The sequence below is a fragment of the Cricetulus griseus genome, chromosome 2, assembly GCF_003668045.3.
Source record: "Cricetulus griseus strain 17A/GY chromosome 2, alternate assembly CriGri-PICRH-1.0, whole genome shotgun sequence".
Taxonomy (NCBI): Eukaryota; Metazoa; Chordata; class Mammalia; order Rodentia; family Cricetidae; genus Cricetulus; species Cricetulus griseus.
Genome location: NC_048595.1, coordinates 255,337,469 through 255,364,874, shown reverse-complemented (window position 1 = coordinate 255,364,874; position 27,406 = coordinate 255,337,469). Strand labels below are relative to the sequence as shown.

The 27,406-nt window shown below is 41.9% G+C and overlaps 1 protein-coding gene across 3 annotated transcripts in view; it reads right to left on the bottom strand.

Moving 5' to 3' along the window:
- The window catches only part of Fam184a (family with sequence similarity 184 member A), a 116,087-nt gene that overhangs the window by 42,199 nt on the left and 46,482 nt on the right, over window positions 1–27,406 (bottom strand). For 2 of the 3 annotated variants that reach the window (XM_035439085.1, XM_035439086.1), the window contains exons 1-6: window positions 21,858–22,511; window positions 20,288–20,423; window positions 17,985–18,166; window positions 13,294–13,491; window positions 7,501–7,623; window positions 1,227–1,388 (exon numbers count right to left, since the gene is read on the bottom strand). In XM_035439085.1, the coding sequence (XP_035294976.1) occupies window positions 1,227–1,388; window positions 7,501–7,623; window positions 13,294–13,491; window positions 17,985–18,166; window positions 20,288–20,423; window positions 21,858–22,511 (1,455 nt within the window). Of the gene's footprint in view, window positions 1–1,226; window positions 1,389–7,500; window positions 7,624–13,293; window positions 13,492–17,984; window positions 18,167–20,287; window positions 20,424–21,857; window positions 22,713–27,406 lie in introns of those variants that run through there. The other variant, XM_027402088.2, reaches the window with a different exon arrangement.

Sequence of the window (27,406 nt, the reverse complement as noted above, 5' to 3'; positions counted from 1 at the left end):
CATTCAGCCTTCTGTGGAAAATGGCTACCACTGATACTATAAGCAATGCTTGGTATCACACACATTAACTATATTGTATACTACAGCAATTCTAAATGAAGACTCATTCTTTGTCCTATTAGCACTGTTGTATCATATAGCCACTAGATAAAGGTAAATAAAAGCCATCTATTTATTTTGTCACAGATTTCAAAAATAAAATGCAATTGGCAATCAAAGCAATTGTTCCCTAGGTAAAATTCCCTAGGTAAACATGAATAGAATTATATATGTACACAGTATAGGAGGTGACACACTTGAAGCTAAAAGCTAATATTATTACTAAAACCAACACCAAGTGTTTCCACTTTGTTGAGCACTGTCCTGTACATAGCTTATCTCTTTTAATTATTACAACTGTGATATGAAAAATATTATTATGTTGCTCTCTGTCTTATTAAAGTGTCAAGGAAGAAAATGCATCTTCTTCCAAAGTGCCACAGTAAGTGGTGGATACAGAGTTCACACAGGACCAGCACTGCCTGACTATGGAATCCACATTCCAGTTCACCACTCAGAGAGTATATGAAAAACCCTTGTCTATTGTCTGCCTAGTTTTACAGGTTCTGAAACTTTGCTATATTTCCCAAGAGTGGGAGGGGAAAGGCAGGGCCTTCTGAGACTTGCAAGTCACAAAGAACTCTTGTTTGCTATATATGAAAGTTGCAGCTTCAACCAGGAAAAGAACTTGCACATACTAATTATCCTGGATTTAACTGTGTCTGTAAAAAGCTTCCCTGAAATCTCAGCCCTTACACTCAGTCTGTCTCAGGAGTCAACCTTATCTGGAAACAGCACCCATGCACTTTTATTTACTTAAAATGAGGCCGTATGGGAGCAACTGAATCCCTACTCCAATATGACTTATAAGATGATAATGTGGAGACAGGTAGAAACGGAGATGATGTGACTAAATGTAAAACCATCTTCAGGGCTATAAATAGCTCAAAAAAAGGAGGGGGGGTGATTCCCTCTTAGAGACATAGGAATTTATTTTAGACTTCTAGCTCCAGAACCAGGAGATGACCCATTTTAGATGGGCTCAAGTCACAGCATTTGTGTTACTTTGTTAATGGGATTCCTGGGAACTAATATACACACAATGATGCTGACATAGGCTCTAAGCAAAGTGGTCCAATTATATTTTCACATTACACATTTAGATTACAGCAGAGATAAGCAATTACCTCAACTTTTAATAGGACATCCTTGGTGTCCTTTAGCCTGCCTTTTGTCAGATCCAGTTCACTCTGAAGCTTCTCTTGGGAGTCCTGAAGACTAGCAATGAGTCCCTCGGCAGAGCCAAGATCTTGTTCACTTTTCCTTACCAGATCTTGGAGGCGGCCAATCTATGAGTGAACAGAGTATTTTTAATATGCCAAACAGTGGCAGACCAGTGCCAGTCTCATGGTTTGAGAGTTTTTCCTTAGTTTTGGCTTCGCTGAATGGATTCCTTCTTCATGAATTTGTAAGAAACACTTAGCCATGATAATCTTTACCATCTGTTTTTTTTTTTTTTTTTTTTTTTCAAAAAGACTTCCATGACTACAGTTTCCACTTTCCAGGACTATAATGCAAGGACATGGATACAACTTCCTTGGGCTCTTGGTTTAAAAAAAATTCCTGGTTAGATCAGATAATAAAATACCTATGAAAAAGGAACTACTGAAAGATAAAAGATTATATTAGAGATAAAAATAAATGGTTTTAAAGCTTTCTTTAAAATTGAACCATTTACAAATCACAAGTCAAGCCTTCATGCATTTAGGTCAATACTGGCAATCTCTTAAATATATCTCAGAAAACCAATTGTTATTTGTACTTCCACACAGAAGTTGCCTCAGGAAAGAAACTTTTAAGTTGGAACTAGAAGTAAAAGGACAATTTGTTGACTGGGTTGGCAGAAACCATTTCATTGTAAGAGCCAAAATCAATGAATGAAATAAATACTTTAAGAAAATGCTATGAAGTCAAAATGCATTTGAACAGAAAATGGACAAGCCTTCTTTAAAAATACAAGAATATTTTCCTGAAGATATTTTCTTACAACTATAGATTTCACAAAGGAAAATACAAAAACTGTCCTTTAGCACCCTCTGTTGTGGCGATATCTTGCTTGTACAAATAAAGCTTGTCTGAAGATCAGAAGATAGACCTTGCCACTACCTAACCATAGAGATCTGGAGGTCTGTACAGACAGACAGGAAGTGTGACACACATTCTTTTTCAGAAACACAGCCTGCCTGTTCGTTCAGTGCAGGTAACACTATGAGTATATTTGTACATGTATATATGTGTATATATCTATATGTATACATATACGTGGGTATCTATATGTGTATATATCTATGGTATCTCTATGTGTGTATGTCTATATGTTTTACAGGTATCTCTATGTGTATATATCTATATGCATATATACATACATATACATGGTATCTCTATATGTGTATGCTAAATGAGTCTGGAGGTGGTAGGATACAATCTTGTGATCTTTGTAGTGTCTCTAAATGGTCAAAAACTTTGTAAAATGATTTAAGAACTTCTCCCCTTTTCTGTGTTCTAGCATACATTCATAGCCGGAATTAGAAAATTTGGTAAAATTTCATCCATTAAATTCTCTGAACCTAATGTCTGTCTAGACACATGGTGAACGATTTTCTTTTATGGTTATAATTGGTAAGTTGTTTAAGTTCTTTGAGCCATTTTAAAAGTACAAACTTTCATAAAAATACATACTGATTACTAAAGATTACCGGCATGTTCATATGTAGCATCCACTTACAGGGGTCTAAACTTTACCACTGTTTTAAATCCCCATTCTGTATTCCATACTGCTTACATGGTGTGTCTTCTCAACTCTTTGTGCTGACCTGGCTTGCCCATAATTGTGCATGGCAGTGGCAAATGGGCTGTAAGAAAGACAGTGGTAACAACCGGGAGGTTATTAAACTTAGCAGGAATTCTAGTTTAAGTCCAAGCTCTGCCAATATAAAACAGGAGTAATAATCCCAATCTTTGTGGGGTTACTTTCATAATTCCATCCAAGGATATAGAGAAAGATATTTACTAGAAAAGATATAAGGGACAATCCATATGGATACAGAATCAGGCATGGTGGTACATGTCTACAATTATAGCATTTGGGAGGTTCAAGGTCCGCCCAGGCTACATAGTGTGATCAGGCTAGCTAGGGCACTATGGTAAGATACTGAATTAAATTTATTACTATTTTTTTAAGGTAGGGCTAGAGAGATAGCTCCAGAGTTAAAGGCACTTGCTGCTTAAGGATCTGGTTTCAATTACCAACATCCACAAAGCAGCTTACAACTGTCTGTAACTCCAGTTCCAAGGGAACTGACAGACTCTTCTGACTTCCACAGTTATCAGGCACACATGTGGTACAGGGACAGACATGTAGCCAGAACACCCATACACATAAAATATTTTTTTAAAAAATTTAAAAGAAAAATAATAATAAAATTCAATAATATGGAAATATTCTTCTACAATCTAGCAAGTTTTCAGTTGATTAAATATTACATGAATATAACATATTCAAAAATATATGAAGAATAGTACTATAAGTAGCACATAAAGAATAAAGGGAAGTTATATTAAAGAAATAAATAATTTAATTAAAGAGGACATTAATATTTAAATAAGCAAAAACTTTTAAATTGTGCATAGTTAAATATAATAAAATACAAAATACAAGTAAGCAACAAGAATAGCTAATTGCTTTTTATGAGTATAATTCAAATGGGTTCATTTTAAAATAACTGTTGTTTGTCACTGTCAAAAATCTCTTTTTGGCATGTGGAAGATCTTCATTCCTTCCACCTTGGTGTCCTGTAGTCTCAGCAGGACTTCAGGCAAACTCCAGATAATCAGCCTGATCCTAGTCTAACCCAACACAGTTGCCTCATTCTCTAGCCACTGGGAATGGTTCAAGAGAAGTCATGGGGATGAACATATCATTCATAGAGAACTGAGACGATTTAAAGGAAAATGGGTCTCCTACTGATGCTCTTTTGTCAGCCATACCACACCCAAAGGAATGCATGGCTGAAGAATAAAGTCAACACGAAGTATACAAAGAAGGTCCCAGTGTCACCTATTCCAACTCTGAATCCAATCTGCTTGAAACTGATATTATCCTGGGATATTTGAACCAGTATGGGTCAGTGTATTTCCTTTGTCCTTCTGTTGGTTTGCATTAGAACTTCTGCTCTTTGCAACAGAGATAGAACATCTAGATTCTTATTATTTTGACCCCTAAGGGACTACAAAAGGTAGACACCTCCTCCCTAGAATCCCTACCTATGAATGTATGTTCTTCTCCAACCCCTTCGCCTAAGAAGCACTGAGTGAACTTTTATAAATGAAGAATACAGACATGAGTGGAAGCCTTGTCCATGAAGTAAGCATCCACAGGCTTGTGCTTAGCATCTTCTAATAGCCTTCCACTACGCTAACAGTCAAAATATTATACAGGGCCTCTGTGACATAGAGGCTGCCAAACTCTCTAGCTAGCGTGACAATCTTTCTTCTTTGGTCTTTGTAATTGTTGGAAGCATAAATTACTGTGGCCCTGATGGTTAAACTGAGCTAAGATAATACACTTGGACTGAAATTTTGATTTCGCCCACTTAGTACATGTCACAGACAAATCCTATATCCCTCTTAGTGACTTAGTAACTAGAATCTATTGCCCTGGCTTGTCTTAAGGATAGAGGAGAGAAGACTACAAATCAAAGCCTGGGAGACAGTAAGCAATAACATCACTATAGTTGTTGTAGCACCATATCTATACTGGCATTCCTACACCATTTTGAAACACCCCATGGACTACAGCCTTTGTATAATATTTCCTCAATTTCTCACCTTGTCCAGTCCCTGTCAATCACTTAGCTTCCCTTTGCAGTATGCATCTAGCTAGATTTAGAAATACTTTATCTTGTGAAACCTATCATCCCTGCATGGACCATGTTAATTTGTCACTGCAATAACAGTGCCTAAGAAAGAGTTCCTTGTACCTAACCAACCACCCAACATTCACTAAATAAATGGATGAGTCAATTACTAAAATATTTCATATATACTTATTAAGGAATAAAATATCTTTGACATCTCAGTATGCAAGCATTTAATCTGTAAAAGAAACCAGTACCTCAGCTTTTCTTGACCCTGTACTACCCCCAGGCCACTGGTAGGCCATGTGGTGCCTCCATGCAGGAATAGGCAATTCCCACTGGAGTGCAAACAGCTCCAGAGTATGGGGGACACAGATGATGTCATGTGAATTAGAAAAAGAGTTCCTTTCTTTTGGGGAGACAAGAGTTCTGTGGAAATCTAAGCTATTTCTGAATTTCTCCTGTAAACAGTGCTGACATTTCCTCAATAATCCTTTATTATTTGCTTACATGATAAACAAAAAACTGAAGCTTCTGTCAAAGGGCATGCCAATCTGAGGCTCCCACACAGGCTGCTAAGCCCTTTCCAGAAAAATCAGTGATTTCATATCACCCTTGGAGGCTTCCGGATGCTTATCTCTCCCCACACTCAGCAATACTGCATGGCCTCAATTTTTATCACAATGAATTTTATGGTCATGGAGTGGCATCTTACAGATTCCTAGCTCTTAAATTTAGCAAGGTTAAAATTACTTTTCTTCTTTCTCTTTAGTTTATAAAAACAAAATAGTGGTGCCCATTTTCCTTACTGCTTTGTAAACACTTTAATGGTAATAAAGACATGAATTTATTTATGCAATTTATCAGCCATTTATACCTCCCTTTCTCTTTACCTTCTGCGTATGGAATATTTTCTTTCTTGCAAGTTTTATCTTTAACTGAACAAGCAAACAGGTGCTGTGGCTTCCACAAAGGTGCACTAACACGGAGGCCGCAGGGGACAAGCAAGGCGTGTGTCACAATGACCTAGAGAGTTGAGACTGAGTCCCTAAATCTGCTCTTACATCACTGACATGGATGCCCTTCACAGTCACTGATAGACGGGTGCTAAATGTCTCGAGAATTACTCCTTATGATTTTATACACTTGTTTTTATTAGAACATTCATAGTATCTCCAGTGTTTCAGTTTTTCCCAATTAATACAGTCACATGAATAATAACATGGTTATAATCTGTTTTCACCAATGATTCGTGAATGGGTTCTATGGAAACCTTGGTTGACTGGGAAATTTGCCTATCCTTGATTTTAAGTTCGGGAAATGGAAGAGGAACCCTGTCCCTGGAGACTGGAGTCAGCAGGACAGGAGAAAGACTGCCTGCCGGTTCTGAAGCAGATGGAGCAATAAGCCAAGCAGATTCTCAGGAGCCATAGTAATGTGGCCCCAAAGCATCGCCAGGGTGCGGAAACATAATTGAGAATGTAGCCAGGAGGAAACTAAGTTACATATTCACTGCAGCTCTTCTCATAGAAGCTTCAGTATGGAGGCTGGGGAGATAGGGAGAGGAAGCATTTAGAATTGAGAGAGGCTGCCCAAGGAGCCTACATGAGAACAGATGGCCACTGAAGTGTCTTCCCGTGAGAGCGGGATGGCAACTGGGTGGATTCTGATGAGAAAGTGCATTCACAAAGTCATCGTGGATTAGCTAGGACAACAGAAGACAGGCTGGGCTACCATTCTCCAAGACAGTACTCTGTAATTTCTCTGAACAAACATTTTAAAACAATCCAAGAACACTGAGTGCAAACTGCAGCCCGCTTGGGGCAAGAGTGCCTTCTGGTGTGTTCTGTGGGCAGATTTAGGGCAACAGAAAAGTGGCCCCACCCAACAGGGCTGTATGGAGCCATGGGGTCCGTGAGGAAGGAAAAGCTGGCGAGGTGAAAAGGGCAGAGAGAAGAGCCGAGTTAGAGAATCAGAGGGAGCTCACCCAAGAAGCCACAGAGGGATGAACTGGAATAAAAAAGGTAAACATTAGGGAAGCTGTTAGCAATCAGCCCGATGCAGGCAGAGGAGGGACAAATGTCATGTTTACAAAAGGCTTTACATATACATTTACTTATGGGTTGTTTTTTGTTTGTTTGTTTGAGTTGCTAACATTTTTCTAATATTGTATCCTTAGTCAAAGAAAAGGCTAAACAATATTTCCATATAAATTCAACAGTTGTTTTAGAAGCCAGTATCTGGACCTTACAAATCTCTCTCTCTAAAACGAGGTACAGTGTAGAGAAGACTACGGTGCTAACAGTCACTTCCATTTCACCTGTGGAGGTGTATTCTCCATTGCTTTGCACTCCTCCACAAAAGCATTGCCACTTAGTATTTTTGATAGTAAAGGTTTACCTAACAGGAGAGAAACACACTGTTAGGAAAATTCAGCACCAATTCAAGACCTTTGGCCAGTTTTGTCACCTAACTATACTGCCACCAGATTAAGTTACTACAAAGCATACATGGAATGTAGGCGACAGGCCTAAAGAGCTCTTGCCTCCTGATTGGCTGAAGTCAGCTTGTCTTCCAGCACTTGCTTTAGGTTTTCCAGCTCTAGTTGAAGCTGACTTTTATCCTCTTCCAGACTCAGTTTCTCCTTTTTATATTGTTCCTCCAATTCCTTAAAAAGAGAAAAAATTAAAAATTAGTAAGATTGAAGTACTATATACCTTGAGATTCCAAGAAACACAATCATGTTAATATTTTTCTTTACAAATTATCTCTCCTCATAAATAATGTCACAGTTAACTGTGACACCATTTAACACTAAATGGAGTAGGTCAAATCATACTGATATAGCCATTAGATAGTGCCTTTCATGACAAGGGTGTGTCATTCACTGGCTAAGCTATCGAAGAAAACCAGAAAAGCATGATAGAAATGATAATTTAACACACACACACAAAAACATTCTCTTGAATTTTCCTTTCTTTCATATTAAAATACAAAAATTCCTGTAACACAGAAATTCGCCATTCAAACTGTGGCATGTAGTTGAGAATTAACAAGAACAAAATGAAGGAATGGATTGTAAAACCAATTACAATGATAACTGCTAAAGAACTTATCTATCTTCCAGGCATGCTACTTAATACCTGAGCCTCACAGACAAGATGTGATAGGAAGCCTGTCTTAATAACCCATGATACCAAATAAGGAACCACTTATTCACCAAAAATTAGACATATGGAGTAAAGAGAGAATTATCTAGGCAGGGAACAGATAAACTTTGAGGGGAAACTTTAGAGAGAAAGTAATTCCTAAGTGTATAAACTGATGCCATGACCACTCCACAGTATGGTTAGGGGTAAGGTTTATATTTTAGACATTAGAGAGAGAATAGCCAGAGACATCTGGAAAAGTCCAGGGCAGAGAGAGAAAGCAGTAGGCTGAACATGGCCAGGGCTCTCTGCAAGAGAGGGGAGAAAGAGAGGATAAGGAATGGAGAAAATGAGAGAAGTAGGAACAGAGCAGAGAGAGAGCAAACATACCTGCAAGAGCAAACCCAACAAGAATAGCAGGTCTATAAGGAGAATAAATAGCTGAGGGGGAGGGAATCCCATGAGTTGGAGGAAGTTAAGAATATAGGAGGCAGTGAGAAGGGCTAGGATGCTAGCTTGGACTTCGAAATGTTTAATAGGTACCTGTGATACTGAAGGAGTCTGGTGGCCAGAATGAGCTTTGATATGCTGTAGGAACCACAGTTAGTCCTATGTCCTTTCTGTCAGAGGTAAGGGAAATGACTCCATTTAGAAGAAGGAAACCAGTTTTACAAGTTCCTGTGGAATGCCAGCTTTTCTAGCTTTCCCTAGAAATCCTCCTTTAGTCCAGGCTGAGCTCATTTCTGCATATATGAACTGCCTTTTGGAGTTTGGGGGATTGAGTTTTCTTTGGATAGGACACTAAGCAGAGTTTGAAGAGCATACCAGTTAAAAATAATGGTGGAGTAGAGGGGAACCGAGCATTCTAGGTAGAGGAAAAGGAATGTCTAAACACAACGGAGGAGCATACACATGCACAGCTTGGTAAGGGCACAATTTCTACAGTATAAGGTGAGGAAAGCTGTGGTAAGGTTGTGCTGGGGACCTTCATGACAAACTGGAGTTGGATGATATTCTAGGAGTAGCCACAGGCTTTGGCATTTATTATGGTGAAAATATTTAAATTACAACCTACAAAGGGAAACGCGTGAGTGAGGTATCTACAGGGCCTTGGCTACCAAGGGGCCCTGAACACTAGACATGCTAACTAGACTGCCCTAACAAGCTGTGACAGCAGTATGAAATAAAGTCTGGAGGAAGGCTCCTGAGAGACACGGGGCCCAGGTCTTTTTCATTGGGGCCTGGATGCATGGGCACCCTCTTCCAAAGTTCCAGGGGATAAGTAGGTGCTCTCATTATCACACTATTGGTACATACAGTTTAAGCAGGTGAGCTTTCCATCTTGGGGGAAGATGACACCCTTCTGAAACCCCAGTTTCGAGGAACCAGTCAGAGGCTAAACTGTCTGACAAGAGTAGTCTTGGGTGCTATGTCATCGTTTCTGCACAGGTTGTCCCTGTACTTTTGTTCAGATGGTGAACTACAGTTACAGTAGAAAATACAGTCCTTTTGTAATAAATAAGGAACAGAGAGGTCATCTTAGCTAAATGTTCTTTTTTCACATTCATAAACACATTTATTTCTCACTAAGGCCCTTAAAATAATTCTTACCTTTTTTCTTTTATAGAAAATAGTCCTGCCCATCTCTACAGTTCCCCCTCCCAGTTCCTCCTCACAGCCCTTCCCATCCAGATCCACTCCTTGTCTCTCATTAGAAAAAAAAAAAAAACAACAGAATTCTAAGGGATAATAAAATATAACATAAGATAAAACAAAAGCTAACAGGTCAGAATTGGACAAAACAAAAGGAAGTGTTGTAGAATATTACTTTAAGGTATGTTACTTTTGTTTATGCTGTACATTTGTCTAACCATGTAAAGATGTGTTGTTTTGTTTAATGCTGCATTTGTTTAGCTGTGAGGCTGTGATTCTTTGCCTGTCTAAAACACCTGATGATCTACTAAAGAGCTGAACAGTCAATATCGAGGCAGGAGAAAGGCAAGGCGAGGCTGGCAGGCAGGCAGACAGAATAAATAGGAGTGGAAATCTAAGAAGATGAGGAGGAAGCAAGATAGAACAAGGAAAGGAGGGAGGATGCTAGGGGCCAGTTACCCTGCCAGCCAGGGAGTAAGAAGGAAAGTAAGATATACAAAAGTAAGAAAGATAAAAGCCGAGAGGTAAAAGGTAGATGGGATAACTTAAGAAAACCTGGCTAGAAACAAACCAAGCTAAATAAGGCTGGGTATTTATAAGTATTTGTAAGTATTTGGAAGCCAGGTGGTGGGACCCCCAAAAGAGCTAAAGGAGCCAAAGAGTAAAGAGTAATAAAACAACCAACAACACAGAAGGCCCAAGAGATCCACTGTTGGCACACTCAGAAATTCCATAAAAACACTAAACTGGAAGCCATAATATATAACAGAGGACCTGGTGCAGAGCCCTGCAGGCCCTGTGCATGCTGCCTCAGTCTTTGTGAGTTCATATATACGTTGATCATGTTGATTTAGAGGGCCTTGCCATCCACCCCACCCCTGAATCTTCCCATCCCCTCTGGCTCTTATACTCTTTCTGCCTCCTCTTCCTCAGGGTTTCCTGAACCCTAGGAGGAGGGGTTTGAAGAAGACATCCAATTGAGGGATAAGTGTTCAAGGTTTCTCATCCTCTGCATTGATGTCTGGCTGTGGGTCTCTGTATTTGTTCCCATCTGCTGTAGTGGGGAGCTTCTCAGAGGATGGCTGAGCCAGGCACTGACTGACTGTTTCCCCTAAATGCTCTTTGACATTAGAGAAAGGCCATTCTGGAACGAAGTTGGTTTTAGCTCACACACTTACTATGTTAACTTGGCAGCAGCAAGGGAAGGAAGCAGCAGGTAAGAACAAGCTATTTGGGTAAGTGGTACAGGTAAGGCCTCTCAGAGGGTTCTGTGGCAAATCCCTTCACAAGGAAACTTTCTCTCCAGGCTCATGAGCCTCAAGAGGTAAGCAAGAAGTCACAGGTGTGGTGAAGGAAAACTTGGACAATTCTCAAAGGCTTCTCCCCAGCATCATAAAAGCTAGAAAAATGGCTGGAGGAGGAGCCCTGGCCAGCCCAGCTGCGAGTCTGAGTCCCCAAGACCTCTGCATCTGCCTGCAGCCCATGCAGAGTGTGTGCTCCAGCTGCAACTTTGATGGGGTGGGCTTTTGGTAGATACAGCTGCTTCTGAGTCTTTCCTGCTCCATGTAATTCCTCATCCATGCTCCTGCTAGGAACCCCAGTAATCACTCACCACTTCCCCAACTTGGACGCTGGTGTAATTGTTACTTCAGTCTGTCACAGGCTCCCTTTCTGGGGTGAGCCAGTGTGTACTGCTTCCCCAAGGAAGCCTCAAACACAACACAGAGCTTTTGAATATGCTCACATGCAGCAAAGTTCAAGTTATCTTTCCAATGGCTAATGTGTTTTGGAACAGATTTTTGTGAACCATAAGTGGGGTGCTGGAGAGATGGCTCAGTAGTTAAGAGAACTGACTGCTCTTCCAGAGGACCCAGATTTGATTTCCAGCTCCTACACAGTGGCTCGATACCTTCTGTAATTCTAATTCCAGGAGCTCCAAAGTCCTCCTTTGGCTTCAACAGTCATTGGACATAAGTGTAGGGAGTAATCCTGTTTAGAGGTACTACTGACCATGCCTGCTTGGGCTGGCCACAGGTGCCACTGATCATGCCCAATTGGGCATGTCACAGTGACGTAGCAAGGGTTTAAGTAGCAGAAAGGCATGCATGTGGCCCTCTTTCCTCTCTCCCGCTTGGCTGAGTGGACATCTGCTTGTCATGCCAGCTCTGGTGTAAACCTGATCACTGGCCCTTCCATGAGTACTATCCCTTTACCCGTTGTCAATCTAGTTTTGACTCCATTGTGTTTGGCTTTACACATGTGGTGCACAGATATAAATACTTAGAGGCAAAATACTCACACAAAATAAAAATAAACACATGGAGATTATTTTGTAAAAGAACCGAATGTGGGCTAAGGCAGGTTTGCAGGTAGCACAAAATCCAGAATTTACTGGGTGAAGAGATGATAAGGAGTAATGAAGTACAGACAAACTGGAGTTTGCTTAAGTAACACCTAAAAGTAGGACATCATCAATTAAAAATGAATGTATAAATACGAAGGATAAACAATAGCTAGGGAGGAAATCACAGGCAGCTGTGTCCACTGCATGCATTAGTGTGTAACCCTGAACAGTGCACAGCAGCCTCCTTAAGCAAGTACAGGACTACACAAGGATGGGACATGTGACCTGGCACAGAGAAAATGGCAATCAGTCTTGAGAAAGAGTATGAAAGTTTTGTCTCCACCTAGAAAGAAGTAACATTCTACCAGAAAATCTCACATAAATTTTTAATTTTTACATCTTAAAATATTTCTTCCAGCACTTATGCCACAAAATGAAGGAGTATTAAGTCAGAATATCTAAATTTGCATTCAATCTATTCCACTCAATCAGGTTCATGGATTTGCAAAAAATCATTTAGGATTACTAAATATAGTATATATTTTATAATAAAGATGACACTAATCTCCAAGTCATGAGTATCAAGGAACACATCACAGAAAAATCACTTGTAAACTATAAATTGCTGCCATATAAAATATTAGTGCCCTTATTAATAAGGCCTGAGACTGGAGATCCACCCAATCCTTATAAACTGAGAGATTATTCAAGGAAGGAAAGAAAACAAAAACACACATGCATGAATAGTGTTCCCAGGGAAGGAAGCTATCTACTAGAAAGATGTGCCCTGGTGAGTTAAGGCTTCCTGTGTGGTACAGTTATTTCATCATGAAGAAGCCCCAGGTCAAAGAATGTTTCTGTTATGACTTGCATTACGTAGTACATAGTCTGCGCTAACAAACCATGCTGTACCAAGAACTTAATATAAGCCAGGTGGGATGGTGCAAGCACTTGGGAGGTGGAGGCAGGAGAATTACAAGGACAAGACTAGACTGAGTTACACAGTGAGGCCACATCTCAAGAGGAAGACAGGGAAGGAATTTCACTTTTATGGGTATTATTCCTGGAAGCATGATGACAAGACAGGAGCCATAAAAGTCAAGCAACTATTCTTCCACAATACAGGCCATGTTGGACAATCCCCACACTGTCACCTCTTTAAACTGTACTAGTGAATGAAGTTTCCACTCACCATTTGCAGCTTTTTCTTATCTCTGCTTGCATTGTTGTGCACAGCCTCCATCGCCATGTGGTGCTTCCAGGCTAATTCTTTCAAAGTCTTTGAATGGGCCTCGTTTAATTGGGCCACCTCGCCTTCCAATCTATTCTGCAGGGTTTTAAGCTCCATTTCATAATATTCTTGCTGAGTTCTCTTTGCTTCATTTACTCTCTTGAATGAAAACAAATAAAGGTTAAGAACTGGTACCTCCTTTTTTCATTAGTGCTATCACTGTCTGAACACCTTAGGCATACGTAAATTGGAATGAACTAACTGGTTTGAGATCTAGACTTTGAAACCTTACAGTTGGTGTTCCCAGAGAGTGACAAGGAGGATGAGGCAAAATAAAATATTTAAAAATCAAGAAATAAAAGAAACTGTTGCTGTATTAGAATCAAATGTGGGTTTCTGCAATGACCAACTTAAAAGATAAAAGTTTCTGTATAGTACACAAAATAGCTTACCTATTAACCACTCAAATAATATTATTCAATACAACTGGTGTGTCAGTTATGTGCCCTTTAACCAATCACAATCCAGTGGTAAAAGAAAGTAAAAACACAGTGGCAATAGTTTTATGAGTTTTGTGAAAGGGTGTCTATTGTATGTTGCTAGAGAATACAGGAAAAGGGCATAACCTGGGTGGGTAGAAAAGTAAGGGTGGGAGGAGAGGGGGAATAGAGAGGAAGAGAAAGGGAGAGGGAGGGAGGGAGAGAGAGAGCGAGAATGAGAAATAAGAATCAATTCAATTTGGGAAGAGAAAATATAGAGCTGGTAATGACATGTTCTCTCAATTTATACAAGCCCAGAGGCATCCAGAGATGTCTCATTTACATCTCTTGTCAAAAGCATGGGTTCATAACCATTTCCATTGACTTTCAGAATTTTGAAAGACGAAAAAGTAGTTAAGCAGGAGGCAAAGATGGAGGGAGACAGAAGGCCTAATGCATCTAAGGCACACAAGTTACCACAGGCTATAGAAGCCTGGGAATACTGAGGGAAGAGAGATGGGGCTCAGAAACAAGCAGGAGTCAGACAATGAAGGGAGTCTTAATTCTATAATCTTGGACTTTTATTATGGAGGGAATGAGAAATCATAAAGACACGCACACACGTGTATACACACTTTAAATAGTCATCTTTGCATAGGCTATGGAAAGCAGCTAGGAAGGTGTCACTATCATCCATACAAGCAATGACACTTACTTAAACTTGTAGTCTGTGGGTGGGTATAAAGAGAGGAGGATGGCTAGAATAAAAATGTATGAAGGGAGTAGAACTAACAGGACTTAGTAACAGATAAGGAGATTGGAAAAAAGAAATCAGGAAAAACTCCTTCAACTATGCCAAGTAAGGAATGCAATAAACCGTTTTAAGGGGAGAGAAATCCTGTGCATAATGTGATGACATTTTATCAAAACCATAAATAGAGACAACTAGAGTTAAATATATGAGACTCAAGAGAAGAGAGCTGACTGTTAACGGTAGATTTGCAGCTATCAGTAAACAAAAGGCACTTGATGTTGCTAGGATAGATAGACGAGCATGTGGAATGAAAGAAAACCCTGGGAAGATCCTGACAGGAAGGTCATTTCTGTAGCTTGCAAGATTCACAGCTGGGCAACAGCATTGGTTATCTGTCCCATCCGTCCATCCATGTGTCCCCACCCCACCCCACCCCCCACCCCGAGCAAGCAGAGCACTTTCTGGTACCATGAAAGCTAACCAGCAGGGATGGCACTTCCTGGTGAGTACCAGCTTGATGTCTGCATGTCCTGTGACTCAAGTTTGTGGTGTCTTCCGCAGCAGGGTCTTATCATCAAGTTCTGGGGCATAACTAAGAGCAATAGTGATGATGCTAAGAATGTTTTTGGAGCAACCATTTGCTTTCTGATTGGATTTAACACTCGTTCCACAAGACAGAACACTTGTCTGGTAGTGTTATCTGGGCAAAGGACCTACGGCTAACATTGATTTAAACCGTCTCCCACATATTTACACATGCAGGCTACTGCAGCTCTCAATTCTCAGAAGAGAAGTTTCTTTTTGCAGTAGACGGAGAAGACTATAGAGATTCATATCACAAAGTGCAGAGGATAAAAGGTGGGGGAGTGCTGAACCCTAAATGGGACATCTACACCACAGTCCCTACCCCTAAGGCTCAGGAATCATCTCAGAGGAAGAGTCAGAAAATTCTGCCAGGAGTAGTGGAGGGTTGCTTTGGAAGTGTTTTCTGGCCATTACAGGACCATTGCAAATATGAACTTACAGGGACTATGGTAGATGCACAAGGCCTACAAAAGACCAAGCCAGCCAAAGTCCCAGTATGAATGGGAAAGGGGCTCACAAAATCTCACCTCTGGCTAAGGAGCTATAGGCAATTGATGGCTCCTAGGGTGCAGTTCTTAATAGGCCGCCCATGTTCCTTTGGATGGCCCTGCACCCACACACATACTTAGGAAGTGTTTAATGGACTCGGTGGGATTAGAAAGAGATGGTGAACTTGGGAGGAAAAAGTGGTAGAGTTATGGGAAGAGTTGAGAGGGGAAAGATTTGATGAAAACACATTATAACACAATAATGTGCGAAATTCTCAACTAATAATTGTTTTTATTGCTAGAAAAATCTTCAGGAATGGAATGGGTAGAGCTGGAAATTTTTACAAGTAAGACTAAAAGGCCAAAGAGTTAGAAGAGAAATGAGAGAGTATGAAATACCACTATGAACTGTGGGGAGAGGTACAAATAGTACAAAGGAAGATGCACCAATCAGATCTGGTGACAACCACAGTCAGGGGAACTGAGGCAAACCCAGATTCTTATGGCATGGTAGAGCAGGCAGCATCAGGTTAAGGAGTGAACTGGAGTGAGCACAGAGCAACAGCAGATGCTCCTAAATAGATTTAAATACTGGAAAGAGAAGGGAGAGCATAGCCCAAACTCACACTTTCGATGAAACTATCCAATAAATAAGCAGCAATTGTGGTCCAGAAAAATCACAATGCTGCTGTAAGAATTTTTACAACTTGATATTTGTTGTCTTCTCTTTACTTTTGTAGAAATTTCCTAGGATCCAAACATCATGTAATAGGCCTTAGTGCTAGCTACTGGGGAGGCTGCCATGGAGGATTACAAGTTCAGGGCCAGCTTTAGCTGAGACTTAAAGAGACCCTGTTTCAAAATAAAAAGTGTAAAGAGCCCAGGAATAGAGTTCAGATGCAGGGAATTTTCCTAACACTAATAAGGTATAGGGTTCATTCCAAGTTCAAAAAGAAAAGTCCAAACCAGAAAGAGAGGAAGGAAGTGGGGGAAGGGAGAGAAAGAAATAGAAGCTTCCTAGGAATACACAATAACATACATCACTTATTTAAATATGTATATTTAATATGATATTTAATAAAATACAAATCTCAATGAAATAAAAGTTAACTCAATTTCTGGTTTAAAATAAACTGAAATTCTTAAGACTTTCATAAAATAGACTATTACCCTAATATTTGGGATGCACACTTAAAATTGCATATTTCCTGTTCCTCAAAAACAAACCAACAAACACTAGACTAAGAAGTGCTCCTGTGCAGCAGGAGTCTGGATCTGTCCTTCCCTTCCAGTCCTCTGAGCACCCATCACAAACTTTCCTACCTTCCCTGCCCATCTTCCAGGCACCCATCAGGAACTTCCCTGCCCGTCCCCCGGGCACCCATCGGGAACTTCCCTGCCCGTCCCCCGGGCACCCATCGGGAACTTCCCTGCCCGTCCCCCGGGCACCCATCAGGAACTTCCCTACCCGTCCCCCGGGCACCCATCATGAACTTCCCTACCCGTCCCCCGGGCACCCATCGGGAACTTCCCTACCTGTCCTCCGGGCACCCATCAGGAACTTCCCTGCCCGTCCTCCGGGCACCCATCAGGAACTTCCCTGCCCGTCCTCCGGGCACCCATCGGGAACTTCCCTGCCCGTCCCCGGGCACCCATCGGGAACTTCCCTGCCCGTCCTCCGGGCACCCATCGGGAACTTCCCTGCCCGTCCTCCGGGCACCCATCGGGAACTTCCCTGCCCGTCCCCCGGGCACCCATCAGGAACTTCCCTGCCCGTCCCCCGGGCACCCATCGGGAACTTCCCTGCCCGTCCCCCGGGCACCCATCGGGAACTTCCCTGCCCGTCCTCCGGGCACCCATCGGGAACTTCCCTGCCCGTCCTCCGGGCACCCATCGGGAACTTCCCTGCCCGTCCTCCGGGCACCCATCGGGAACTTCCCTGCCCGTCCTCCGGGCACCCATCAGGAACTTCCCTGCCCGTCCTCCGGGCACCCATCAGGAACTTCCCTGCCCGTCCTCCGGGCACCCATCATGAACTTCCCTACCCGTCCTCCGGGCACCCATCAGGAACTTCCCTGCCCGTCCTCCGGGCAACCATCATGAACTTCCCTACCTGTCCTCCGGGCACCCATCAGGAACTTCTCTACCCGTCCTCCGGGCACCCATCAGGAACTTCCCTGCCCGTCCCCCGGGCACCCATCAGGAACTTCCCTACCCGTCCCCTCCGGGCACCCATCAGGAACTTCTCTACCTGTCCTCCGGGCACCCATCAGGAACTTCCCTGCCCGTCCTCCGGGCACCCATCAGGAACTTCCCTGCCTGTCCTCCAGGCATCCATCACAATACCTTCTCCAGCTCCAGCAGCTGCTGCTTCTGTTCCTCATCCAGACTCCGTGTTCTGCTTTGCAGAAAGGCTCTTTCCTTTTCAAGCTGACATAATCTCTCATTGGCTCTGCATTTTTCTGATTCTAAATCTTTAATTGTAACTTCCTGGGTCATCTGAGTTGCTTGAAGCATTCCAATATGACCTAGAAACCACCCCCCACAAAAAAAGTCTCCTTAATTTTTAAGTCCGTTGACATTAAAGTGTGTCTCTAAGGACACAATGCACTTCACCCCTGAGTGGGCCGAAAGGGGGGTGGGAGAAGGGCTTTTGTTTCCTCATGGTACAAAGGGAAATACTCACCATGGGAATGTCTTAGCCAATTATAATCCTTTAAAACACAAAGCCCATTTTTACATCACTAATGTTGCTCCCTGGTAGCATCTCACTTTTTAAAAAAGGAGAAGAATGCAAGCAAAACAAGTTGAAGTAGTGGCAACTCCTCAGTAGCTCATGTCAAAGTCTCCTGGGTGGGGGGTAACTGAGGAAAGAGAAGACGCACTGACTAACACTATGAAGTGAAAATGAGCCACTTGTTACTTTCTATCATCTCTTTTGCTCCCACTCTTCCTTTTGATCTCTGCTTCTCTGTCTCTTCCTGGAAGAATGTGTATGCAGGGAACAAAGGCGGCAGACAGCAGTGGAGTTTCCACTGAATTTAGTTTAGATAAAGACTAGATTGAAAAAAGGAGGACAACAAGATTATGAAAAAATAAAATAAATGACAGTAAAACTGGGTGAGGGGTAGTGAAAGGGTGGTTGGGCTGGATCCGATCAAGCCATTGTTTACAGATTTGAAACTGCAAGAAGTAGCAGATAGTCTATTTAAAACGGGTGAGGGGAGTGCACTGGTAAAGGGGAGATGAGGGATCTAGAGGGTGGAACTGGTTCCCAAACAAAGCATCACGTAAGTGGAAATTTCAAAGAATCCTGGACACACAGCCAGGGAGAGCCTACTGCTGCCCAGGGAGTGGCAAAACCTGAGGCAGGCCCAGCATCTGTGGGCATGCTAACTGCTTGCATAATTCAGATGCATGCTGAAGGACATTAGAAATGACTACTTTATGGGCAAGAAAAGTTGCCAGGGAGCCAATCAAAATGTAAGGGGGTCCTGAAACAGCTCCACTGGATAGATACACTATCCACATGGACAAAAAACAAATCAGACCTGACCTGGATCAGCATCTTCCCACTAACTAAGTGCTATGAAATGAAGAACGCTGGCTGCATCACATGGGTCACTCGGCTGTCAGACAGACAGACGGACGGAGGGAGAGAGGGAGGATAGAAAAGAATAAACGTCTTATTTTTGTGGAGTGTATTCTATAAAAATATATTCCTAAAACCAAAAACTATATGAGGGCTCCTGAGGCAAGATGGGAAGGAAAAAGAGCCACTAGGTCCAAAGCTTGGGTGAGGTCTCTCACCAATTGAAACTTAAGCATCCCAGTGCAATTAAAATGTGCTGTAAAAATTGCTTACACGGAGACACTGCTCCTTTTACACAAAGATATTCCCAAAGGAGAAGGTCAAAACAGCAATAAACCTTGCTTAAGGCCTGAGCACACATAACTGAATTTGATCTTCAGCCTTCCCCAGATAGTTCCTGGGAATCTCACTAACTAGGCTATTAACTTTTGTTGACAGTAAATGCTTCATGTGATTTAGGGATGTTACCCTGACTAAAATCCTTGACTGGAACACCACAGGAACCTCAAATTCCTTGACAGCTCTAAGGATGGCAACTGGAAACACGCCAACAACATAAACATGGCTACTGAAAAGACAGCGAGGCGCAGCTCTCTCTCGAGAAGCCCACACCCATATGTCAGGGCATCTTACTTGCTCAGGGATCACCTCTTTTCTGTTGACCCTGGGTTTAAATCTATGTTAAAAATCTCTTCAGAGAAACAAACTGGTTCATTCTGAGAATCCTTTTTACAGTGAAGTCAAAGACCTGACTTAACCTCAGTGGAATTCTGGAAGGAACCCCCACAGGCTGCTGCAGGATAGGGGGTAAAGGTGGGGGGATGATTAGGGGAAGGGGCTGTGCCCCACAACTGTTGACAGTTTCATTATTTCATTGTTATAATCACTCAAGAAGATATTAGATATTATTTTAAAATAAAAACATAGTCTAAATTAAAACATTAGAAGGGATGGTAAATATTAAATTAGCAGAACTTTCAAAATACTCAGATATTGTTTTGAGTGAACAAAGGGCTGGTTTTAGCTGAGCACTGCACCAAGCTATGGGGAGACATACTAGCTTTGAGGACAAGGTCTGAAGCTTGCTGTTGTAAACGCTCCTGGGCAGCTGCCAGCTCACTCTCCACTTCCTTGTGCTTGCTTAACAAGGCCATTTCTCCCTCCTTGGCATCATCGAGCTGTTTTTGTAGAACCTAAGAAAGATCAAATAGCCATAATCAAAATGCAAGCATGACACTAAGCTAAATAATTTATTTAAATTACAAGCATCACCTTTTCTCTTCCTGGAAAGTTCTGTGTAACTAGGACTACCCAGTTTTAAATCTGCTAGATGAGGTAACGCAATCTGACATTTTAAGTCATATGACCCAATTAGGGAAGTCTATTTCTACCCTGCCTAATGAATTCTAATATTCTGCTGATACTTACATAGCCAGGAAAGTTTCTGTGCCCGTACAACAAAACTTATAGAGGCTTTTGGCATCTTTTCTGCATGTGGGCTATCTCTTTATTAATTTTTTTGTTTGTTTCCTTGGTTGGTTTTTGAAACAGTGTTTCTTTGTATAGCCCTAGTTATCATTTGTAGACCAAGTTGGCCTCAAACTCAGAGATCTGCCTGGCTCTGTCTCCTGAATGCTGGGGCTAAAGGTATATACCATCAAAAGTAATAAATTTTTGTTCAGTGTCTAAATACCAAATAATGAGACAGATTATCCTTACTGAAGAAAAAAAGAAAAGCACAATTAACCCCTAAGCTCTGTATTTCAACTCTCCCAAGACACTGATGGAAATACCAGAGTAAGCTGTTTAAATGAAATCTACTCATAGAACCAACAAAGTTTTAAACTTATCTTTTTGGGTTTTTGATGTCTGAACATCTAACAGAATAGGTAAAGGTAATAAGAATTACCCCTTCCAGTTTTTTACCTCACAAAGGCAAAGACAAAAAATGGGGTGGGTGGGGGCAGGGGTATAATAAAGTGGTATGAATATAAACAGCTAATCCTAAAGTTAGCCAGGCTGCTCTCCAAATCAACAAATTAATATGTATGAAAAGGTAGGTGAGCATGAGAATGGCTTGCTGCTCTTGCAGAGAACTCAGGTTCAGTTCCCAAGCATCCACATGGTGGCTTACAGCCATCCATTAACAGATACATCTAGGTAAAATACCCATACACATAAAATAAAATAAAAAATCCAAAATAAGTTTTTTGTTTTGTTTTTAAGTGGTGGTGGTGGTGGGGTGTTTGGAGATTGCTCAGTGAGTAAAGTGTCTACCATCCAAATGTTTGGATAAGGTTCAGATTCCCAAACCCAGTTAAAGTCAGGTGAGCATGGTGGCCACCTACAATGTCACAGCTAGGGAGGCAGAGGCCAGGAATCCCCAGAGCAAGCTGGCTAGCTTGAATATGTGAAATGGCAAATGGAGTCCTCTTGGTTTTACCAAAAGACTCTGCCTCAACATGGGAGGTGGAGAGCAATCTGAGAAAACACCCAGTGTCAATCTCAGGTTTACACATCACACACACACACACACACACACACACACACACACACAGAGAGAGAGAGAGAGAGAGAGAGAGAGAGAGAGAGAGAAAACAGACTCTAAATGACCCATGCCCACTCACCTGAACATTGTTCTCTGCTGTGGCCAGTGCCCCCTGCAGCTTTTGGCATTTGTCAAGAAGACTGCTGGCTTCATCCTGCACCATTTGCAACTCAGTCTTCAATTTTCCTATGGTTTTTCTCAAAATGGCTTCTTGTCCCTGGAACTCTTTGCGAAGATCAGCCTCCTTGTCCCTGCTGGCCTGCAGGCTTTCTGCTGTGAAGAGCTGTGACCTTTTCATATTATCAAGCTCACGCTCATAAAATGACTGAGCTTTGCTCAACTTGCCTTCATATTCCTCAATGAGCTTTTTCTTTTCAAGTCTCAGCTCTTCCAGGGTGCTGTTCAAGGCCTCCACCTCCATCCTGTGCAGCTGCTCCATCTTCTCCTGTCCCTGGTTCACTGAGGCACTGTGGTCCTGCTGCGACTTCAACAGCTCTTGGACTTCCCGTCTGTGGGTGGTTCTCAACTCTTCCAGGGCTAACTGTTTGTCCTTTTCAAACTGTACCTGGAGCTGTCCAAAGCTTTGCAACCTCTCTTCAAACTTCCTTCTAATCTCTTCGACCTCCCGAGACATGGTTACTATGCGCTGGACGTGCTGGGCCTCTGCACAGAGTTGCATGTCCTCAACCCTGTGCTTATAGGCTTCAAACTCCGTCAAGGCCTGCTGCTTCATCTTCACATGATCTTCTAAAGACGCTTCCAGAACTTGGATCTTTCTCTTAAGGTCTAACTCCTCTGTTACCTTGCTTTTATATAGCAGTATCTTTTCTCTGGTTTCTGCAAGAATTTGTTGGATTTCTTCTTCATGAGCATCTTTGAGCGCCTGAATTGCAGACTCGTGTTCATCATTTTTAGTATTCAAAGCATATATTACCTACATGGTTTTGAAGAAGGGAGAAGAATTCAGCACATATTCTGTTACATCTTGAAGTTAATTCTTTCATTTGGATTGTCTTTTTTCTATGTAAATATTATTTCTGACAAATATTAAACACTGAAACATCATGCAATTGATTTGCTTTGAAAATGTCTGCCCTTGCACAGACTTTCAAATTGTTATTTTTAAAACATTCAAGATCACTCATTTTTAAAAATGCCCAACACTCAAGAGACTAAGGAGGAAGGATAGAAAGTTACTACATACATACTGAATTCCAGGCCATCTTGGAATACATAGAAATTCTGTCTGTCTGTCTGTCTCTGGTTCTGTCTCTCTTCCCATCTCTTTCTCAGAAAAGCATTCAAAATTAAGAATGATGTAGTATAAAGAAAGGATGAAAAGAAGAACAGAGGTCATTTGGCCAGAGAAGGTAGTTCTCTGTACAGCCCAGGCCATCATAGTGAGGGCTACAGAAGAGATGAGGAGAAAAGTCTCTCCACTTTGAATCATGTCCTTGTATCACATTCACATGCACAGAGCTCAAGATTTTAGGGGTCCCCAGAGTCCTTTTTTGTGTGTTAAAGGACACACACACACACACACACACACACACACACACATATATATATATTATATATATATATATATATTTGCAAATTCCCTTTTCTAGTTCCCTTATTGTTTGCTTTTGTTAAGGGTTTAGAACTATTTTATTGACAATGCACAAAATCTGCTGCATTCTAAACCAGTGAGTGAATGTAAATGTAAACCTGACTTGGGCCAGGCCTCTGCAGTCCACAGGGCCCTAGTGAGCAGTGGCATGTGATGCTAAGGGGGCTCCAGAACTACAGAGCTCAAAGAATATAGGGTTGCTCCCCTTTGCTGTGACCAGCCTTATGCTCTAGTGCTCCTAGGGGACTCTGAAGTGGACGTGAATTCTCAGTCTCTGAGATCTAATATCACTTCCAGGTGAACTGAATTACAGACACTAGAGAAATCCACATATATGGTGGTGACCAGAGGTGACCACAGCAAACCACACTGAGTGTGAGAAAAGGAAGACAACTTGCTTTATCCCATATCAAACAGCCATTAAGATGAACAACCAGGCTAGGGATGATGGCACATGCCAGTCATCCGAATAGTCAAGAAGCTGAGGCTGAGAGAGGATCATGAACCTAAGGCCAGGTTGGACTACAAACTGAGCAGCAGACCAGCAGGGATACACAGCAATGCTTTGTCTAAAAAGAAGAAAAAAAAAAAGAAGAAGAAAGAAAAAGAACAGGAAAGGGAAAAAGGCAAGAAAAGAGAAGCCCACTGGTCAGGATGCCTAGAGCAAGGGGATGCAGACTACAGGCCTCAAGTCTTCCTAGGGAAGTTGTGCTCTGAGTCGAATTTTATCTTCCTAAGCACATGGAAGAAAATGGAAAGGAAATAGACTTCCAAGAACCTAGTCACACCTTTAGGACTTTGTGCTTAAAAAGGCCTAGCCCATTGTGGGGCGTCACTATTTCAGGAATGAAGCAGTAGAAGGATACAGCATGTGAGTTTTCTCATCGATGGTTTATTGAAATACTCTTCTTCCTAACAATTTCCATCCGCCTTTGGTGAGTGACGTCAAGTCCCACATCCTTTAACCCTTCTTTCTCAAACACCACTGATAAAAAGTTATGCTCTGACCACCCAGCATGCCCATCATTTACCGTCATCATCTCCTGAAACTCAGGAAGTGTTAGATTAAGTATGGTCAACAAGGCAGGAAAGATATAGGAGTCCCTCAGAGAGTCTAGAAAAGAAGCTATCGATAGAAAATCATTGTAGCATTCAAAGTAGTAAATAGGGGAAATTCAATAGGAACTTGGAATTAAAACAATGAATTAGAAAGAATAAGATGTACACTATCAAAATGCAGAAAAACAGAAAAATATTACAGTAGCAAGCATTATTTCAGTTAAAACTCTAATGCAGAGGTCAGCAAGCAACATCTGAAGGCCAAATACGGCTGCTGCTTGCCATTGTAAATACCTACAGCATAACTGTGTGCATTTGTTCAATGCTGCAATCCGCCCATGACAGCAGGACTGAGAAGGAGTAGAAAAGCCCATTACAAACTCCCAGTCTCAGGGAAGCCATCTTAGTCAAAAATCAGCAACAACACTTCCATATTCCTTTCCACCAAAACTCACACAGTGAGAAACCAATTGTCTAATTTGAAGGTATAATTCATAAAGAAGTACACACCCACGTCAAACATACCGTATCTTCCAGGAAAGAAATATTAAAATATATTTCTAAAAACTTAAAAAGAACAATTAAAAGGTGCCAAGTGCAACAAATCAATACTAGCCCAATAAATTACCACTTGAGACATGCCATTAAGTTAAAATCTTTACTCTGTGAGTTTGAGACCAGCCTGGTCTAAAAGAGCTAGTTCCAGGACAGCCTCCAAAAGCCACAGAGAAACCGTCTCAGGGGGAAAAAAAAAGGTTAAAATCTTTAAAAACTATTTTTACACTGATTTACTTTATTGTGGGGGAAGGGACGTGCCGTGGTACATGTGTGGAGGTCAGAGTGCAACTCCAGGGAGTTGGTTCTCTCCTTCCAACTTGTGGGACCCAGGGATCAAACTCAGGTCATCAGGCTCACTAGCAAGTGCCTCCCTCTATCCACTGAGCAATCAGCTCAAGTTATGGTTATTTTAAAATAAGAATCTTCCATATGAAGATTCAAGTGGAGAGGGGTGAGGAGACAGGTGGATTCCTGGAGCTGATTAGCTAGCCACCCTAGAGGAATCCATGAGCTCTAGGCTCAGTGAAAGACCCTGCTATCAGGGAGATACACCAACTTCAACCTTGAGCCTCCACATATGTGTACCCATGTGTAAAAGCATCTGAACATGTGGCTGTAGATATTCATACTGATTGAGTGTACACACACACACACACACACACACACACACACACACACGTTTACAAGTTCAAGCAAAACAAGTCATTTCTTTAATAATTTTTTCTAATGTTGGCTGATATGGGATGAATTATATTTCTTCCTAATACATATTTTGAAAAACTTTCCCTGGACATGGTGGTATTTAGAGATGAGAATTTTGAGAGGTTTCAATGGGTCACAATGTGGGGCCTCATCTATACTTAGTCCCTCTGTCTCTACCACAGAAGAAAAAGACTACCACATGCAAGCCAGAAAGAGAGCCCTCATAGGACTGAACTACATGGCACCCTGGGCATGGAATCCAAGCCTCCAAACTGAGAAATTCAGTGTGTGCTGTATGTATGTGAGTATGGTAGAATAGTATTTTCAGGTGTGTGACTTTTATTTACGATGCATTTGTTTAACTTTGTGAAGCTGTGTTACTGTGCCTGTCTAAAACACCCGGTGGTCCTAATAAAGAGCTGAATGTCCAACAGTGAGGCAGGAACAAGGATAGCCAGGGCTGGCAGGCAGAGAGGATAAACAGGAGAACCTAGGAAGAGGAGGAGCAAGGCGAGAACAAGGAGAAGAGGACATCAGGGGCCAGCCACCCAGCCAGCTACAGAGTAAGAAGGAAAGTAAGATATACAGAAGAAAGATGGAAGTCCAGAGGGAAAAGGTAGAAGGGACAAATGAAGATAAGAAAAGCTGACTAGGAGCTAAGGCTGGGCATTCATAACTAAGAATAAGCCTCCGTGTATGATTTATTTGGGAGTTGGGTGGTGAGCCCTTCAAAAAGCCAAAAGAGAAAAAAACATCACTTTATATGTGGGCACGCAGGTGTACATGCAGATACATGCATGCAAAGGCCTGAGGCGGACATTAGGTATCTTCCACTATGGCTCTCTATCTTATTATCTTGAGATAATGTCTCTCACTGAACTGGAACTTGACATTTTGGCTAGGTTGGCCTATGATCTCCACTGTCCACTGTTCCAATACTGGAGCCACAGGCACATGTGGCCATGTCTGGCTCTTTATGTATGTGCTGGGGATTCAAATGCAAGTCCTCAAACTTGCTCAGTGAACACCTCTGAACCATTATCCCAGTCACGTGTTGCAGAGAAGTTACAATTGGAAGCTCATTAAGAAAGGGAATAAACAACTCAAAATAGTTTCAGGAAGTCTGTGGGTGAAGGCCAGTTGGCCATATTTACACGGTCCCTCCTTCCCAACTCTCAAGACAAGTCGAGCAGCCTGAAAGAAGCAGAAACCAGCCAAATATAGCTCACAAAAACCAGACCGGGAGCTCACTGCATAATGTGCAGGCAGCTCAAAATGTTGGAAAGTGTCCTTTCCAGGTGACTCAGTTGGCCTTTATTTCTTCTGGGAAGTTCAGCTGGTACCTGCTTCTTTCAGGATCCATCTTAGTATTCTGTTGCTGCAAAGGGACACCATGGCTGAGGCAACTTATAAAAGAAAGCACTAAACTGGGGACTTCCTTACAGCTTTTTGTTTGCTTGTTTTGTTTTGTTTTTCTGAGACGGGTTTCCTCTGTGTAGCTTTGGAGCCTGTCCTGGAACTTGCTCTGTAGCCCAGTCTGGCCTTGAACTCACAGAGATCCACCTGCCTCTGCCTTCTGAGTGGAATTAAAGACATGTGCCACCTTGCAGCCCAGCTTGTTTACAGTTTTATTGGATTAGTCCATAATCATCATAATGGGGAATATTGCAGCAGCCAGGCAGGCATGGTACTGGAGA